Source organism: Malania oleifera, chromosome 1 (assembly GCF_029873635.1).
Source record: "Malania oleifera isolate guangnan ecotype guangnan chromosome 1, ASM2987363v1, whole genome shotgun sequence".
NCBI lineage: Eukaryota > Viridiplantae > Streptophyta > Magnoliopsida > Santalales > Ximeniaceae > Malania > Malania oleifera.
The window spans coordinates 115,971,789-115,990,449 of NC_080417.1; the positions used below are offsets into that span (position 1 = coordinate 115,971,789).

At 36.1% G+C, this 18,661-nt stretch overlaps 2 protein-coding genes across 7 annotated transcripts; one reads left to right on the forward strand and one right to left on the reverse strand.

The window, feature by feature from the left end:
- The first annotated feature begins 7,683 nt into the window (after nt 1–7,683).
- On the forward strand, nt 7,684–10,908 carry LOC131161769 (BTB/POZ domain-containing protein At3g05675). 3 transcript variants are annotated; one of them, XM_058117745.1, is made up of 4 exons: nt 7,732–7,876; nt 7,947–8,085; nt 8,797–8,854; nt 9,234–10,908. In XM_058117745.1, exons 3-4 carry the CDS (start codon nt 8,813–8,815, stop codon nt 10,539–10,541), a joined length of 1,350 nt encoding a protein of 449 aa, XP_057973728.1. In that variant the 5' UTR covers nt 7,732–7,876; nt 7,947–8,085; nt 8,797–8,812; the 3' UTR covers nt 10,542–10,908. The 3 variants fall into 3 exon arrangements, with proteins under 3 accessions (XP_057973721.1, XP_057973728.1, XP_057973712.1); XM_058117729.1 differs by having other exon boundaries at nt 7,947–8,002; XM_058117738.1 differs by lacking the exon at nt 7,947–8,085 and having other exon boundaries at nt 7,684–7,876.
- Nucleotides 10,909–13,320: 2,412 nt separating this feature from the next.
- On the reverse strand, nt 13,321–18,378 carry LOC131161789 (BEL1-like homeodomain protein 1). 4 transcript variants are annotated; one of them, XM_058117780.1, is made up of 8 exons: nt 17,872–18,378; nt 17,465–17,579; nt 17,242–17,289; nt 16,682–16,807; nt 15,738–16,558; nt 14,744–15,117; nt 14,503–14,563; nt 13,321–14,406 (listed from the first exon to the last, which is right to left on the reverse strand). In XM_058117780.1, exons 5-8 carry the CDS (start codon nt 16,524–16,526, stop codon nt 13,579–13,581), a joined length of 2,052 nt encoding a protein of 683 aa, XP_057973763.1. In that variant the 5' UTR covers nt 16,527–16,558; nt 16,682–16,807; nt 17,242–17,289; nt 17,465–17,579; nt 17,872–18,378; the 3' UTR covers nt 13,321–13,578. The 4 variants fall into 4 exon arrangements, with proteins under 4 accessions (XP_057973763.1, XP_057973746.1, XP_057973738.1 ...); XM_058117763.1 differs by having other exon boundaries at nt 18,122–18,260; XM_058117755.1 differs by lacking the exon at nt 17,242–17,289 and having other exon boundaries at nt 17,872–18,183.
- Between the last annotated feature and the right edge of the window lie 283 nt (nt 18,379–18,661).

Genomic DNA, 18,661 nt, shown 5'->3' on the forward strand with positions numbered 1-18,661 from the left:
AGAGGATGAGAAAGACAAATAGTAGAGAGAGAGAGAGAGAGAGAGAGAGAGAGAGAAATTTGTGCGTGAATTTCAACCAAAATGAAGTTTAGGCTTATTTATACACTAGCCTTTGTCGACGAGGTCAAGAAGGAAATTCGTCAACGAATGCTTACTCCTCATCGAAGAAATTCAGAACTGCGATATATCCTCTCGGTATCTTCTCATCGACGAGACATGTCCCCGTCAATGAGCCCCTCATGTGTGCTCGTTGATGAATCCCCTGCATTCGTCGACGAGACCCTATTTAATTCCTTCGTTAATTCTTCTTTCCTCTCCTCCTTCTGTTATTAAATTACGATAACTATTCGGGTCTCTGCATAACCTAACTTAAACCTAAGATAATTAATTCCAACTAGCCCTAGCCCAATTCTAATTTACCCAAACCCAGCTTAACTCAAACTAATTCAAACTCAAAACGCCAAGACCAAAACTCCAACCCAATTTGACCCATCCTTTTTTTGGATTGGCCCACAAATATTGCGACACTTTAAAAATAGTTATCTATCTATATATCAATAGAGTGAATCAGGGATAAGATTGATGGAAGCTTAACTTGGATTGCTAAGGTTTGTAATTTGTAATTTGGACTTATGATTTCTAATGACATTTTGATTATTTGATGTGCAAGTCATACAACCATCACATGTCACTAAGTAAAACGAGCTAAGATAGTTATAGAGAGCATGTGCCACTTATATTTTACATTTTGTTTTTTTTATATATATTTTAAGCCTATAATAAATATTTGTATAAAGAAAATGGCATCTCTTCTTAGATTTGCTACCATACTTTCAATGCAATGTGAAAAACTACAATATCCCTGTGGCTAAAACTTTAGAAAGGCAATAAACTATACATGTTTTTGGCATTGAATTTGAATTGAATATGGACAAAACTTAATATAATTCCTTACTATGTTTAGCTCAAATCTAACTTGTAGGGGGGTGGTGGCTTGCAGCGGACTCCGGCAACTTGCAAAGCGGCCTCCGACAACTTGCAGGCGAGCTCCAGTAACTCGGGAAGGAGGGTATTATGCACAAGGCAGAGGGAATCGGGCCGGGAGTTTTTTTGCTTTTGCCTCGGGATTTTTGGGAATTCTGCATGAAGAAACGAAGTACAAAGGGTTTTCTGGGCAAACGTTTTAGTGACGGTTCCAAAAATCATCACTAAAACACAACTATTAGTGACGATTTTTAAAACTATCACTAAAACACGACTATTGATGATAGTTGAGAATTGTCACTAATAGTCGATAAACCGTTGCTAATATTTTCGTGCAATAGTTGGAGCGGAAACTATACTTTTAGTGATGAAAGTATTATTGACAAAATAAAAAAATCATCACTAATAATACATTTTCGTGACAATTAGTAGTTTCGTCACTAATGTCTTAACTATTAGTAATAAATTTTATTTTCATCACTAGTGGCACATTATTTATGACGATTTTTACTATGTTACTAATACTTTCGTCACTAAAGAAGATCAATAGTAAATCTTAAATAATCTCACAAAAAAAACTCACCAAAGAGAGAGAGAGAGAGAGAGAGAGAGAGAGAGAGAGAGAGAGAGAGAGAGAGAGAGAAGAAACTCATATCTAAGCAAAACAAGTACACTAAATGTTCATATCTTGTAAATGCACCCCTGCCACTTACTTTAGCTCAGTGAGAAATAATTAAAACAGGGATAACCCTTCATTCAATTAATATGAATAAAAAAAAAAGAACCATTAAATATTTTGTCCCTTTCTTTCAATACACAAAGTAGCTTCAAGCTTCTCACTCGATGCACTTTCACAAAGTGAGAAGCTTGGAGCTGCTTTGGTGTATGTCTGGTCTTTGTAATTTTGTTTTTTCTCTTTTGTGTTATTTATTTTTTAAATGCACCAAAAACAACTTAATTAGGCACAAAGTGTTAGAAAGGTATAGATAGGAAAACAAGATAAGTAAAATTATATTATAATAAGATTATATATATATATATATATATATATATATATATATATAACACATTAATCAAAAAATGATAAAATCAAAAGAAGAAGTAGAAATAAATAATAAGAAGAATAAAAGATAATAAAAAGAGATGACAACAAATAATGAAAAAAAATACGAAGAAAGAGTAGATAAAAATAACATTTAGAGAATGACGATAGGATAGCATAAAGTTTTTGGGTGATCTCAAAGCAAATGGAGGCTAGAGAAGTAGGAGAGCTTTTTTTAAAAAAAAATTAAAAATTAAAAAACTAAAAGAAAAAATTGAAAGTAATCAATAGGAAAATGAATAAAGCAAGCACAAATCAAGAATAAAAATGGATATAGCAAATCAAAAAAGAATATGAATGATCAAGAAAAAGATAAAGATAGAACAATATCAATAAAATGATAATAAGAAAAAAATATGTGTTATAACGAACTTGCTTGATTTGAATAATCATAGGCGACTTGCAAATGTTGTTACAACTCATGAAGAAGCAAAATTTGACATAAATCATAACCATAATCATTGCAAAAATAATAATACTACTATCAATTATTGCGATAATAAATGACCAACCAAACAACTAATTAATTACGAATAGTGATGGAAATCATCAATTATGAAAATATTTAAACCCAAAACAAAGAAAGATATGAAAATTAAAAATGATTAAAAAAATATTTAAGATCCTAAAAAAATAGCAATATATCTAAGAAAGAATGCTTCAATAAATAAAAATGGCGTCATAGAATGTAAATTGTGAAATTAAAAAAAAAATAGCAGTCTTAAATTAAGAAATTTTAGAGCTTCATTATAAGTGTTGGAAGGATTTGAAACATTATGAAATATTAATAAAAGCAATTAATAATAGTAATAATGATAATAACAAAATAATAATCTTTCTAATCAATGAACCCTTACATATCATTTTATATCATTCATATGCTAACTAGACCCTAAAATATAGTGATTATGAAAAATTATTTAAATCATAGTTTTTTGTAAGTTAGGAGGAGGATTGTAAAGGAAAATAATTATGTGTAAAAGGAAGTTCATTATTATGGAAATAACTTCACCTAATAAACTGGTGAATAATTATCATATAAAAAACAAGTCAACTAATGGGACATAATAATTAAAGGTAAAACAATAGTGTAAAATACCTACTAATTAATATAGAGTAAAATCCAACAACACCCCCTAAGTTTTCGGAATATGATACTTTATCTCCTGTATTTTTAAAAAGCTACTAAAATGTCCTTTGAGCTTTCATTTTATTGACAAAATGAACATTCCATTAGTTGACCATCAGTTAACCGTTAAGTATATTGTTGACTCTAAGAGTCTGATCTCGTTTTAATTATAACAAAACCAATGTTTCTCATCTGTGCACTGACCTTCTTGAACAGGTTTATCTTTAACACGCACTATTGGTAGGAACTTAAGCAAGTCGTACGGACTATGAAGATCAAGCTTCATTTATGACGTCTGAAGAATCGAAAGAATGAAGACTTATTTTTCTATTGTATTTGCATTCATTTTTAATTGGTCTGTAATAGTAAATATCGGAAAAGGTCTGTAATAATCTCTACATGTCATGCATGTAGGAACTGGTAAGCTCAAGACCTTAGGGATCACCCTTTGGTCGACCAACGCCGAATTTTTCAATAGTCCTCATAGACCTTAGAAAGACCTTAGGTCCCTATACAAATGCACAAAATAATCCTCATATCACATATATTATCGGGAGAAACAATTGAATTAAAATTGAACTTAATAGGCAAAACTGTGAGAGGTCGGGCAACCGAACCCGTTGTGTTCAAAACACTTTGGGTGCTCAAACGGCTGAGAAATCAGCGGATTGACTTGGTTTCGGGCGATCGAACCAAATATGAACATATCGTCCTCGGTCAACAGAACCAATACTATGTACTTTTCCATCGTTCCCGGGCGCTCGAACCTACAGTTCATTTTACCCTCGGGCGACCGAATTAACAAGTTCAAGCTACCGAACTTAAGGACAGGTGACCAAATCATGGACCTTTTGGAAATCGCCTCGGTTCAACAAACCGAACATACATTTGGGCACCCCGAACGTTCAAAAATTGCTTTTTTAACTGAGTCTATTCAGGCGACCGAACCAAAGTTCAGCTACCCGAAAACTCTCGAGTTGTTTATTTTTTACTAAAGTTAAAATTGTTTAAACGTGGTTGTTTTTTCTAATTGGCTTTTAAACAATTCTAAAAATGCCCTATGAGTCCTTAATGGTCATATTTTAGCTCATGTCTATATATAGGGCCTCATTTGCAAGATTAACACAAGATTATGGAGTTTGATTAAGAAAATTTTCTCTGAATTTTTTGAAATCTCTTTCTTCATACACATCCCATATACTCATCTTTTTATCACTCCCTTGCCAAATCTTTTTGAGTGAGTATATCTTGAGAGATCCTACAAAACTATTACTCTTATTACTTTGATTGTTTGTTGATTTTGTTTGAGAGTTTAGCCAAAGGTTTTTCCTTAGATTAACTAATATTCTTTGTGTGGGAAAACCTTATAGCTAGTGGGTCTTTGCACCGCCATTGCAAGATTCACTTGGCTTGTGTTTTTGATTGTGCAAATATTTTTCACAAGCCTTTATTTCAAACATCCCTTGAGCTACATTTTGAGAAAATCATTTAAGAGATTTTTGTACATCCTTATTGCAACTCTTTGAAACACTTACTGTGATTGATTAACATTAATTGTTAGTTTCAAATGTAGATTATTTGCATACTCTTTGAGGTTATTGCATATTGACATTTGTAAGAGTGTAGTTAAACACATTGCACAGAGCTTATAGTTCATATCTTGTTGATGTGCATTAATTATATTGTACTGAATTGTGGTACAAATCTGCTTGTGATAGAAGCACTTTTGTTTGTACAAAAAGTTTATTGGTTGTAATCCAGACGTGGCCTGAGGGGATTTGATCTAACCCGTAAGGATCAAGTTGGGGTCAACCCTGTGAATTTGACCTAGAGCTTTCTCCGCCCCGTAAGAAGAATTTGTAAAGGTTGAGGTCAACTCTGTGTTAATTTGACCTAGTTGTAATCGGTGCCGCTCCACCCATTAAGTGAGCATTAGTGAAATCTTTGAGCTTGCGAACTAGAGGTGGGGACGTAAGCAATATTGGTCGAACCTCAATAACATATCATGCGTGTACTTTATATTTTCGCAGTTTATTTTTCGCACCTTCATTTTCAGCACATGTATGTATTATGTTTAATTCATTATATGTTGTACATGTGTTAATTGGGTTTATGATTAAATAGAAAGACCTTAAGTTTGTGTAATACTGTTGCTGATTAAATTGAACCTATGAGAGAAATTTTTAAATACCCAATTCACCCCCCTCTTGGGAATACACCAAAGCTAACATATATGTAAAAAAAAAAAATGAATTATAGCCATACTAAAATGATATTTTTAAAATGACACCATCTTAATAAATGAAATTGAAAAAATTGGTCAACATAATTTTTTGAAAACTAATTAAGGGACTCAAATTGAAGACCTAACTGGTTCTTAAATTAACTGGTCTATCTAGTCTAATCATTTTGGATCAACCTATTGACATCAACATAATAAAAAAATTACATTATTATTTCAAAATTTTTGAAAAAAAAATTACTAACAAATCATAAAAATATCTAATATTTATAATGTTACAAAATATTTGTTAGATGTAATTTTCATAAAAAAAAAAAATCAATGACTTAACACATCATAAAGTAAATAAACATAGTTTAATATTTTTAAATTCAATAAGTTATCGAACATATTGCTAAAAAAAGATAAATTAAAATTTTAAATTTCATTCTTTATAAATTAAAATATATAATTAACTGTTAATTCTTAAGTATGTAAAATAATATTTAAATTAACGTGAAGTCAACTAATTTATAAGGTACGACTAAATCTTTGCAATAAAATATGAAAAACAATATTCTTCTATAATACCCAAATAAGAATAATATAAGATTTGTGTTACTATATTCACACCTTACAATACTTTTTCAAGTATAATAGTTTTTATTATATAAAAATATTCAAAAAAAAAATGCACGCATTTGATGTAAGGACCAATGAAATAATACTCCAACATCATATTATAAGATTGAACACTTATTGATGCACCAAAAGTTAGAGCTGCTAGCCCCTAGAGGCATGGAGCAGTGGTAAGTGCTAACAAGGGTTTCGAGTCCCAGTTCATGCACTTGTGATCGCCTAGCTTGCTCACGGTTGGGGATCGATCCCAACATGTGTCCTAAAATGAAGAATTGAACGAATGTCCAACCTGAAGATGAAGAAACTGTAAACTGCATCCGTCTTTACATGAGGGCCGCACTCTGGGGGGGCATCACTTCGGGGGGTTAGTGCTGCACCAGGGGGTCCAAATGGCTCATGGAATCCCACTGTTATTGAAAAAAAAAAAAAGTTAGAGATGCTAGTAGCATATTATACTAGCCTAGACCCCACCTTTGCCATGTAGAAATATTTTTCATAATATTGTGGGAGGAAATTGTTTTTGAGATCAATCATAGAACCAAGTTTCGAAAAACCTATTTAGTAAAATCTGTACAACATATCAAAACACACTATAAAGATTGAAAGGATGATTAAAACTTGATTCTTTAATCTTCCAAACATACATTCAATTCGAGAAACTTGAACTAGTTTCCAAACCTATGTGATGGAAAATTTATTTTTCAAAATGACCTTGATCATAAAAATAAGTTTTAAAAAACTTATTTAGTAAAATATGTTGTTGAAAGTGTAAGAGAGAGAGAGAGGATTGAGGACAGATGATGAGGCTCAAATTTTGGAAAAAATAGAATAAAATAAATGAAAACTAAATTAAAAAAAAAAAGTTAAAATCAAGTAATAAATTCAATTCTATTTTGTTCAACTTTTTCTTATTATATTTATTGAACACATATTGAAAATCATGCATGGTTAGCTAAAAAGATTTTTTCTTTTTTTTTTTGAATTTTATGGCTGCCACATATATAATTAGTATTATATCAAGAGTGTATTCGAATTAAGTAAAATCGAAACAATAGCATACTCAAACTCAACTCAATTCAACTCGAAATCAATTAATCAAAAAATTGTTGAACTCAAATTTGATTTGATTACAAGTTGTTAAAAATTAATTTCAACTTGATTAAACCCGATTCAATTATAAATTAATATAAAAATAATATAAAATAATATACACTAAATATGTATAAAATATATATAATATGACTTATATAATAATATAGAAATAACAAATCTACAGAAGTTTAATTAGACTAAATTATGCTTGTGAGTGGTATCACAAAACTTGAATTCAATTTGTAAACTTACTTAAAGTAGTTCGAGTTAAACTCAAGCTTAAGTTGAATTGAATTCAATCTGATCATACAGCAGGTCAAGGCAGAGCAACTTGTGAATAAAGTTGATTCACTTATACTACTAATTATGTGTATTAGTAATCTGATTAGTTTGATGGAGGGATTAAGAAACTTTTATTGTTAAATTGACAAATAAATAACTATAAAGTTTTAAATTTTTTAACTAAAATCACCGAATTAATCAAACGGAGTTAACCGACCCTTTCCCGGTTGGGTCAATTAGCGCACGAGAGATACAAGAGGTCCCACCGCTAGTTCAGGTACACCTTCCCGTTCCAGCGACGGTGAGAGTTGAGAGAGTGGGGGGAGAGATGAGCGAGCGAGCGAGCGAAAGAGTCGCCCTGTTGATGTGAAATTGCAGACTGGAATTACGACGAACTTCAAGTCCGCAAACAGACGAAAGTGAGAAGGTAAAGATTTTCTACGTTTTCCCTTTTTGAATTTTCGTTTGTATTAGTCCTCTGAACTTAGGTTTCACAGTGGCGCACACATGAACAGAAGATTGGGGATGAAGGACGCCCAGAAGGCAATGAAAGGTCTGGGTATTCCCAGTATGCGTGATACTATGCATCCCTTCATGCAATAGCTTGATTTCCCTTTGCCCATTTGATTAATCAAGGTTACTTTTAGCCCAATTCTGTGTGCTTGTTCATGCTGTCCATGTGCTTGTGAATTGTACCCAAAAGAGACCCATTACCTATCAAATGCTTTGAAAGTCTTATTCAGCAGTGGCAGTGCCGCTTGATTAGGTGGTGAAATGGGAGCTCAATTACCTTTTTCTATTGTTTGTTTTTTGAAAAAAAATATTTTAAGAAATAGTTTTTTTGTTAATTTTATAGCTTTCAAGGTAATTTTGTATACTGTAAGACAGAAGGTGCCACAGCTCTTGTTTATAATTCTTGGTGTCACCTATTTCCTTCTCATCTGACTTGAGAGCCATTTGATAAAACAAAGAACATTCAGTATTCGTACAAATGAACAAATAAACTTTCAGTCTTCAGTCTTCGGACGACCCTCTCTGACTTAATATTTTAGTCTTCAGAGCAATGCGGATGTGTTTGATGTGTGTTGTCAAATGCATTAAAAAGAGGAACAACTAAATTCATTCAGTTTCCTTTTTTTTGGGCATGCCAGTTATCAAACGGGTCCTAGCGAGTCCTGGTTTCTGTTGAATTCATTGCTCAGATACAAAAGGCTAACCTTCCACAAACTGCACGGCCTGAATGAGTCTTGCAATTTTGTTAATACTTACCATTCTACTAGTAGTCTTATGTTTATAAGTATTTCTTCTTTCTCAGTTTCCATGTACCTTTTTTTGTTTGTTTCACAGGTGCCATAATGCATAGATGATATGTTCATTACTACTCATTGCTTCAATGGAATCTCATGTAAGTTTGGCTTTTATCCTTTTTCTCCATGCTTTAACAGTCATCTTTATTTGCTGTTGCAACTGTTTCATAAGATTTGATGCTGAAACAATATTTTCTCTTGATTCTTTTCTTACATGAATGTTTCTCACAAAGGCACTCTAATTGATGTGTACTGATGTGGTTTAGCACCATATACTCCTTTTGAGCATGGGATCTAGCCACACATTATATTCTTATGAACTGCATTTCGTTTTCAACTTCAACTGCAATTGAAGTTTCCAAGTTAATGTCCCATTGATTACATTAGAAACCTTTTTGACTTGTGGTTTATTTCTAAAGTATTGTATAGTAGTTAGTTAGTACGGTATGTTTACCCCGGTGTATGCTCTCTTTTTAGGGTAAAGAAATGAATTCTTCGAGCAGGATTGGTGATCGATCAACCAGCGACGTTGTTGTGAGATTACGAACGCAGGATGGCCGGGATGATTGGCTTTACTGTCACTCACACATCCTTATAGAGAAGAGCAAGTATTTTGCGGATCGTCTCTCTGAGGATTGGCCCACATGTCAGATTATTGATTCTCGCAGCTGTGTTGAGGTTTACTGCAATGCAACAGACTTTGACTACCATGTCACTGTTCTACGCCTCCTTTATGTAGTTGTTGATGACTCATTAGCTGATATGTGGCATGGTGTCAGAAATGCCCTTAACATTCTTCTAGTTGCTGTTGAGCTTGGTTGCCGTCAGATCATTACTGCCTGTGTAAACTACTTGGAAGCAGTCCCTTGGGAGGAGCCTGAAGAGGAGGAGATTTTAAGAGTCATACCGAACATGGGATCACAAGTTGAGCCAATTCTCGCCCGTCTCCAACCTGTGAATCCAGGTTCTATAGTGCAAATTTTTCTCTCAGCCATCCAATTTGCCACATCCTCACCTCCTCCAACCATGCATGATCTAAAATCCTCAGCTCAAGAGCAACTCGAATACATGCTTACTGAAGATGATGATGCCCCTCTGCTAACAGCTGATGACAATATAAAATCTAAGGTAAAAGAATGTGTGAGGAAGCTGCTGGAAAGATTTAACAGTTTATTAGAAACACTGTTATGTGAGCCCACAGAATTCGTTTCTGAGGCAGGCAAAATGCAAATATTTCAGTCTTATTTATCCGATGTGTCGTGGGCTTGTCAGATATTGGCTAAATTGGAAATAATGAGAGAATTTGTTCACAGTTGGTTGGATGCATCAGAAAAGGTATTGAGGGTTGCTGAGCAAGCGAATCCAATTGAAATGCTTGAGGTGAAGTTGAAAGTTGTTGAGGTAGCAGCAAAGGCTTTAGAGGCAATAGGGTATGGAACTGTAATTTTGCCAACGGCCAAAAGGCTTCACATGGTAAAGATCTGGCTTCCATTCATTAGAATTATGAAGCCCTTGATTGATTCTGTCTCAGCTAATGGTGATGATGTTTTGGAGCTTAAAATAGATGGTGAAGTTTGGCAATCCTTGGAATCCTCATTCGTGTCAATAATTCTAGCCTTGCCTTCAGGTGACCAGGCAGAGATTTTGACTGAGTGGCTGCAAAATGAACATATCCGCTACCCAGACTTGACAGAGGCATTTGAGGTTTGGTGCTACCGGTCGAAGGTTGCTAAGAGAAGACTGATATGTCTGAGTGACAACCATGGTATGGCCAACAAGCTATGACCCCCTCATGATAAATTTTTTCCAGTTATTTTGCCCTTTTTCCTAATATCCGATTCCCTATTCATCGGCAAGATGCATGGTTAAAAATATTTTTACTACAAGGTTAATTTTTGTTGTGTGCATGCCTTTTATTCTTTCTCTCGTTTTTGATACATATATATTTTTGGTCTTTTTTTCTTTTCCACTGGGGGTGTGGAGGGGGCTGGGGGAGGTAGGGCTGTAAATCATTGGTCCTTATTTTAGCTCCTTGTTTCTAGGTCTTCATTGTAAATTTTGTTGTAGGCATTTACAGCCTGATTCAGTGTAGATGCTCAACCATGTACTGAGATGGATCATTATACCAGATTACTTCCATTTTTTAGGCCAACTTTGACTTTCTGAGCTATTATATATTATTTATCATTCAAATATTATGATGAACTTTGTCCACAAATGCATAGGCATTTGCAGTATTGTGCAGGCTCGATTTCCTAGCCTCCTTATCACTGAAATGTTTCTGTTTGTTTATCTGATTCAATTCTTTTAGCACTAAAATGTCAGAGAACTCATAGGTCCTCATTTTGACCTATTTGAGGATGCAGCACATTGGGCCTGGTTGGGCTTAGCCCATGTCTTTTCTAGCTGAAACCCAATACATGAAGCTTGGGTTTGGGCCCATGAAGGTGCACACACACACTGCCCGAACCGGTTAGTGGGCTAATGGGCCTCACAAATGGCATTGTCAGGGCCTTGCTTATGGACCTCACTTGGTTGACTCCAAAAGCTGCATGAACCTCTTGTTTTTTTTTTGGGGGTGAGTTGGGCCTGGTAGTAGGTTAGCTTGAAGAGTGGGAATGATGGGACAATTTACTAATTATTAATTAATAATATTATTAATCATTTGCCCACTAGACTTGCCTATTAGATTAGGAGATAATTAAAGAAATTAAGAGGCCCCTCGCCCTATAATATCATCATTAACTCTACTCTAAGATAAGGTACTAGCCTACGTTTACCCTCGCCCTGGATTTGAATCACCTTCCAAATAACCATATAAAATTCGCCCACAAGCTTTAAAAAAAAAAAAAAAAAAACTATCTTTTTTATTTCGTATACAAGGCGGGCAATTTAAAAATTATATTATATTTTAAAGACAGAGCTAGACTTTCTTCTTTATGTAGGTTTTATATTTTTATAATAATAAACTAACTTCCTTCTCCCCCCTTCTCTTTTTTCTCTCTTCCACAATCATTCAATGCCTAGATATTTTTTAGCTAGCTTCTTGTCCTCCTCCTATCCATACACGTTTCTTTTATCATTTTTGCCTAAAAAAACTAAGAATAAAATATTTTATTTGGTAACCTTCCACCCTTTTTAAAAATTTCCCATATGCTATAGACTCCTAGGCATCATTTTCAACGGGATATGCTTTATAAAATATGATGCCCCCCCCCCCCCCCCCCAAAAAATTTAAGTTAATTTCTTTTAATTCAATGCAATTGGGTCACAAGATTTTCATATTGGAGGTCTTGTGTTCATATTTTAACTTTATAGAGGGACCAGAAAAGATTTGGGATGAAAGATAGATTATCAGTGTTATTCAAAAAAGATTTAGGATGAAAGATGAACTATCAGGCTTGTCAATTCAAAAAATATAAAAATAGGATTGGACCGTGCTTAGAGACGCACATTATTGCGTGTTTAAGTACTAAATTACATTTAATACACTATATTAAAATAGAAAGTTATGCAATTCATAATTTTAAGAAAATATGATGATAGTAAATATGCTGATGATATAGTGGAATCAACAAATTATTATCTTTTATCTTTATCTTCTTCTTTTTTTGCATATTATTGGCTAAATTAGCTTTTGGTAACTCAATTTTGACAAAGCAATTCTTTTAAAAAAGAAAAAAAGAAAACTTTGATGATTACAGTCTAAGAAAAATAATATTTTCTTAATATTAAAATGTCATTTTTTTGTTGAGTTATACTTTTTTTTTTTTTTTATTTGACTAGATTGCATTCATAATCATTGACGGGGCAATTGGCATGTGTCATGTGTCATGTGACAATTTAGGCAATGTAGATTATTTCTAGAATCCTAATATTTATCTTACAGGTTTCATAGTCACAACCTTTCAGATGCTTAACTCACTTTTCTATGGAAAGGTAAATGTCCATATCTTAAATAATGTAATTATAAAGTATAATTATAATCACATTTTTCACAATAGAAAGTAGAACAATAAAATCTAGTGGGCAAACATTTCTTGATTAATTAACCCTGCTAATGCACGTTGCTCCATCTAAGTATAGAGAGAGGGGAAAATACAAAGCTTTTTGGTTGTTCCCATCTACCATGCATACATAGAAAGTTTAAAATGAAAAAAGAAAGAAATAGAATAGAAGATGCAATGCATGTAAGTGGGTAGTAGTGGTGTTTAAGCCGCTTAAGCATATAGAGAGAAATTGTTTATTCCTAGACATTGACAAACGTAAATGCAAACAATAATCTTCTTCTTGGCCGGATTGTGATCAATTTGGAGCCGATTTTGTGGACCTAAATCCCAAAATCTAAGTTTAAATACATGGCAAGAAAAATCACGTGCACCCACACAGCTAATTTTCATTTTAGAATGCCAAAATAAAGACTGCAGAAATCAGATCAGGGCAATCCTTGTCAAGGTGGATTTGGATAGGAATTGTGAGGATTTTCTTGGCTACCAAACGATCTAGCTATGAGGCATTTCCAATTTTCCAATCTCAATGGACAGAAAGAAAATGCAAACTCCAATTCACTCCAAATCAATCTATATTGGTATATCCAGATTACTAATTTTTGGTTTTTTTTTTTTAAATACTATGACATCAATCCATCTATCATCTTCTTAATACAACTACAAAAATAATATACAATCTTCAACCATATATTCTCAAATTCTAAGCTGTCTTAAGAACTCAAATGGTTCTCTGCAATGTATAAAAACCTATACTAACTGAATCTCTTCTTCCTCCTCCTCCTTTATACCTTCTGCATTGTCTCGATTTATTCTCAGGCGACAAAGTCCGGCAGCAACTGCGCCGCGAACCTCTTCCGGTTCTGAATGCTGATGCTATCATAGGCGGCGGTAGAGTGCGCCGGCGTCGCCATGCTCATTCCCATGCTCATGTTCCCAAACTCGTCTGGTTCTCCGATTTCTACCCTTCTTCCCAACTGGATGTTCTGATTTGGGAGAAAATTATGATGGGCTCCCGATAAGGACAAATTCTCGCAGTGAGGGAGGCCCAGAGTGAGGGAAACTGCGTTGCCGGAAAACCTTGGATGGAATTGCTCGGTGTCGAACCTTCCGATTTCCCCAATTGGGTATGACCCAAATCCGCCGATGAAATTTGCAGGGGCCGACATTAACGAGTACTCATCTCTGCTCTGTCTCTCGCCCCCAAATTTCATGGACATCAGTTCAACATTTGCTTCGCTGGGCTTAACGTCCATGTCCATGGACGGAACGCTGTTCGGAGATTGTAGAGTTTCGGTACTGCTTCTGGGTTTCTTGGGGCTTCCTTGTGCGATTCCTTCAATTCCATTTCCCGAGGAGGCGGTGAGGGTGAAGCCGGAGTGGCTTCGACTGGTGCCGCCGCCGGCGGGAGATGCTGAAGCTGCGGACATGGAAATTACCGGGGGAGCATTGTTCTGGGTTTCTGTAACAGGATTCTTCTCCTGCTGGGCAGTGGATTTGGATGTTGAGTCCTCTTGGAGTTCGCTTTTGCTGGTCTTGTCATCAGATTGGTTGTGTTCGTGTTCCTTAATTTCCTCCAAGTACATTTCTTCCACCATTGGCTTCCAGAGTCGAACTCGAGCATTAATGAACCAATTAGACACCTGGGGGTATCATATTTCGCAGAGATTCCACAGTGAGGGTTGCAGAAACTAAAAATAAAAAAACAGTGTTGAAGATGCAGAGGACTCATTGCGTACCTGGCTTCTGGTAAGCCCTGTTTGCTTTGCAAGCATGTGTTTGTCTGAATCCTTGGGATATCTGCAACCCAAATTCAAGAATTTCAGCAGGAGACGAACCGAAAACTAACAGGGATCGAATGAATTGACAGAAAAAAAAAAATCAAATTTATACTTGATTTTCTTACGCTTCCCATCGAATGTTTTGAAGTTTTAAGTAGGAATTCATAATGGGTGGTGAGAAAAATTGAATTGTGCTTACGGGTGGAGGAAGTGTTCGAAGAGCCAGGCACGAAGAACCGAGACCGATCTTTCGGGCAATCCTCTTTGGGGTCTCCAAGCATTGTGTTGGATCATTCCCAGCTGCTGAAGAGCTCGCTGTTGCCGGAGCTGATTATCGACGAATTTGAGTCTTGAACCCTCAGATTTACCTCCTAAGGAATCTTCTTCGCCCAAGGACTTGTTTGCAGCTCTAATTTGGCCGGAAATTGCATCTTTCAGGCACCGGAACTGCTTTGAGATTGTTTGAAGAGCAAGTGCAGTGTATGTTTTTGCCGACCCAATTCCTGCCACTTGCTCAAATGTAGTAATCACAATCTGCATTTGGTGGTGATATTGTCTGTATCTCTGCTCCACCTTCAAATCACACAACAAAAAATGAAATAAGAATTGTCATCAAATTTTGCAACTCAAAAATACTTGCAAGGATACCGAAAGTTTTCTGCTGCCCTGTTCCTGTACTTTGAAATCTCTTTTAGAAAATTAAACAACGTTAAGCTTACTTAAGTTTGATTAAGTACCAGAATTCAAGAGTCAGAGCAGCTAAGAACCAAATATTTGAAGACATTGCAGGTAAATTGTCAATGCAAGTGACAATCAGGAAACAAAGATTAGAAAAACGAGCGCTTGGCCCTTCGACATATCTTCACAGTCAATTAATTCTATCCGGAGATTTGGAAAATAATTTCCATGAAAATTAACTCGTCCAGTTATCTTCATTGATTAAACTAACAATACTCATCATCATTCATCCAAAATGTCAACTGAAAACAGGGAAGATGAGACCAGACCCGTGAGAATGACTCTTGACTGAACTTCTGAACAATTTCCTCCGGTGGGTTTCTTGTAGAGATCTGATCGGACCAACCCAGATCAAATTCCTCCGAACCCAGCCGCGATTTTGCTTAAAACATAAATCTTAGCTAAAAACAACTCATTTTTTCTTCAACAGTTAATAATATGTAAATTTCACATACCTCTTCAAGCATGGTAACAAGCTTTGCTTTCTTCATCTGAATTTCCTGTCTCTCTGCCGTCGTAAGCTCGGCGCTGCGTTTCACGATCGCTTCTCCGGCAACAAGGCCTTCTCCGATAGTCACAGCCGCTGATGATTCTCCCATCATCCTATTCTGCCCATTAGCCCCCTTAGTCGATTCAGTCTTTATCCCGCCGCCGACGTTAACCACTTCGTCAAGAAGCTGCTGCGCAGCCTTAAGATACTTGGAGCTCAACAAAACACTCTGCATACCCGAAACCCCGTTCGTGATTCCCGACGCGGACGACGACGACCCGCCAGAAATTCGCATGTTGTCACCGCTGCTAGCGGGAGGGACAGCCGGCGCCGGCGACCCATAAGCCGGTTGCTGCGAAGAAAGGCTCAGAGAGAGCCCCTGCTGGGAGCGTGGAACCTCACGCGCAGCGGCGGTGGGGTCGATTGAGTTCCATATGTTGTATTGCGCGCGGGGGAGGAATCCGGGCAGGGTGGAAATCTCGTGTTGGGCGTGGACGGAAGAAGAGTTGGGATCGTGAGGGGGTGCCGACGCGGCGGCGGAAGGAACGGGGACGCCCACGAACTGCTGGGTGTGAGAGGGCAGGGCGTGGGTAATGGTAGGGGGGTTGAGGGAGTTGCCGGTGGAGTTGAGAAAGACGAAATTGCCGGCGGGAGACTGGGAATCGTTGTATCCGACATATCCAGGGTTCATCAGAATGAGGGTCTGTAATCCGTCGCCTTGAATTTCAGAGTTTCCATGGAAGTACGTCGCCATCGGCTTTGAATTAATGTATTCTGATTATTTCACTGAAAAGGGACTACGTTAGAACCTTCACATCTAAGCCAATTCTCTATCTCTCTCTCTCTCTCTCTCTGATAGTTACATGACATATATATTATATACATATATAGCTAGGTATATAGACAAACCTTTCGGGATGAAAATTGAAGAGGGGTGCAGGTGGATGATTCAGCCCATTCGATCGCTGTATCAATAATTGTGAAAACTGGGGGATGGTACTCTATGCCAAGTGCCACAGTCTCTTCAGAGAATTCCTGGAAAAATCAAGATGAGATGGGTATATAAGAAGCAAACTAGCTACCTACAATAATGAATCTGCAAGTAGATGAAATAGCAGCAGCAGGAGGGTTTTATGACACAGCTAGCTAGACACGTACAGTATCATAGAACTGAGAATCGCCATGGTTACTTAATTAGCTAGTTTTGATCTCTTCTAGTTCTAGGTCTGAGAAGATCCCATGTATCATGTATGTTTAAATTATGTCTTACTTCTTCATCTTCAACAGCTTGGAGAGCATGCCAAGAAGAAGAAGAAGAAGAAGAAGAAGAAAAGGGTGTAGTACATCTAGCTCTGCTGTTTATATATAGGTATATAGGGATGGAAAGAGAGACCCCAGAGAGAGAGAGAGAGAGAGAGAGAGAGAGGGAAAAGGGTAGATTATTGTATTAGTTAAAATATTATTTGTACCTAGTGTGATGGAAATCTGAGTGTGCACGTGCTTCATCATCGCCCGCTCTGCAAAGGATGGGGAATTTTACTTACAGTGACCCAAAGCCCATCAGAAGAACAGAGAGAGAGAGAGAGAGAGAGAGAGAGAGCAAGCAGATGATCATATACAATTATGGAAAATTGAGTTATATGAGAAGGGAGAGAAGCGATAGATGGAAACCCAAAAACCGAAGCCACGTACCTGTTTATATATTAGATGATCTTATGTATGGATTGATCAAACTCTGCAGTTAAGAGGGTGGAAATTAAAAATTAAGCCCCCTTTGTCAGACTAAAATCTCTGCAACTCTCTGGCACTGAAAAGGGGAAAAATATTTAAAGACAGAGATGGGTTAAAAAGGCTGAGAAAAAGATGCCCATCTTTACTCTCACTCATTATCCACACACCCCATATACATTTATGACCACATATATATGTGTGTGTATATATATTTCCTCTTTACTCATAACATTATATATGTGGATTGATGAGGAAGACACACATCAGATAGAAATTATGAACAGTGAGTTCGCTTGTACAGATGACGCTCTCTCCTCCCCCCTCTTTCTTTCTCTATCTTTCTCTTTTATGGCTTTTGGGTGAGGTACCTGCGGATGCATCAAAACAGGGGAACTTCATTGATTTGACCTTCCTTTTCAAATCATTTGATGCAGGCAGCCACTCGCCTTATGGATATATACATATAAGGAACACATATAGAACCTTTTAGAGAGAGAAAGAAACAGAGATGTGTGTGTGTGTGTGGATGTGAGAGAGAGAGATAGAGAGGTTGGGGAGAAGCTTGTGTGTGTGAGAGAGAGAAAAAAAATGGTATTTGAAAGTGTGTCAGAAGATTACAAACAGCTGAAAAACGAGGAAACGTCTCCTTCCACCAGAGCCAAGCTTAATTATATAAAAAGAAAGAAGGGGAAGATGATGAAGAGAGGGAAGAAGGGGTGAGGGGTCCTCTGTTTTCAATATTAAATATCTGCCTGTCTTTCCCCTGTTTCTCTCTGTTTTTCTTTTCTTTCTTTTTTGGTATTTTTTGTGGTTGGATTCCAGTTTTTGAAGATAAAGCAATTAATGTTGCCCAAAGAACAAAGGACCAACCACCATTACACACCTACTTATGCTCTGCTTTAATGCTCAAAAATCAAAATATTTGCAATCTAATTATCCATGTTTATTATTCAGAACCTACTGCAGAAATTATCCACCATTTACAAAAATTTTAAAAAACAAAAAAAATACTCTGCATTTATTATAACAACCAGTAAATAATTTAGAATAGTAGTTATCCATTAAATGAGAGAAAAAAAAAATTTATTTAATGTGTCCTGCAGCCTGCAGGTAAGTAACAAAAGCAAACTCACAAGAGTACAAATTTTTACTATCTGG

What these genes read in the sequence shown, in the direction of transcription:
- LOC131161769 (XM_058117738.1), top strand. Translation starts at nt 8,813, where the DNA reads ATGATATGTTCATTACTACTCATTGCTTCAATGGAATCTCAT. An exon ending in TTGCTTCAATGGAATCTCAT is followed by an intron (nt 8,855 to 9,233) that starts GTAAGTTTGGCT and finishes CTCTCTTTTTAG; the next exon opens with GGTAAAGAAATGAATTCTTC.
- LOC131161789 (XM_058117780.1), bottom strand. Translation starts at nt 16,526, where the DNA reads ATGGCGACGTACTTCCATGGAAACTCTGAAATTCAAGGCGACGGATTA. An exon ending in TTGTTACCATGCTTGAAGAG is followed by an intron (nt 15,118 to 15,737) that starts GTATGTGAAATT and finishes TGTGATTTGAAG; the next exon opens with GTGGAGCAGAGATACAGACA. An exon ending in CAGGGCTTACCAGAAGCCAG is followed by an intron (nt 14,407 to 14,502) that starts GTACGCAATGAG and finishes TGATACCCCCAG; the next exon opens with GTGTCTAATTGGTTCATTAA.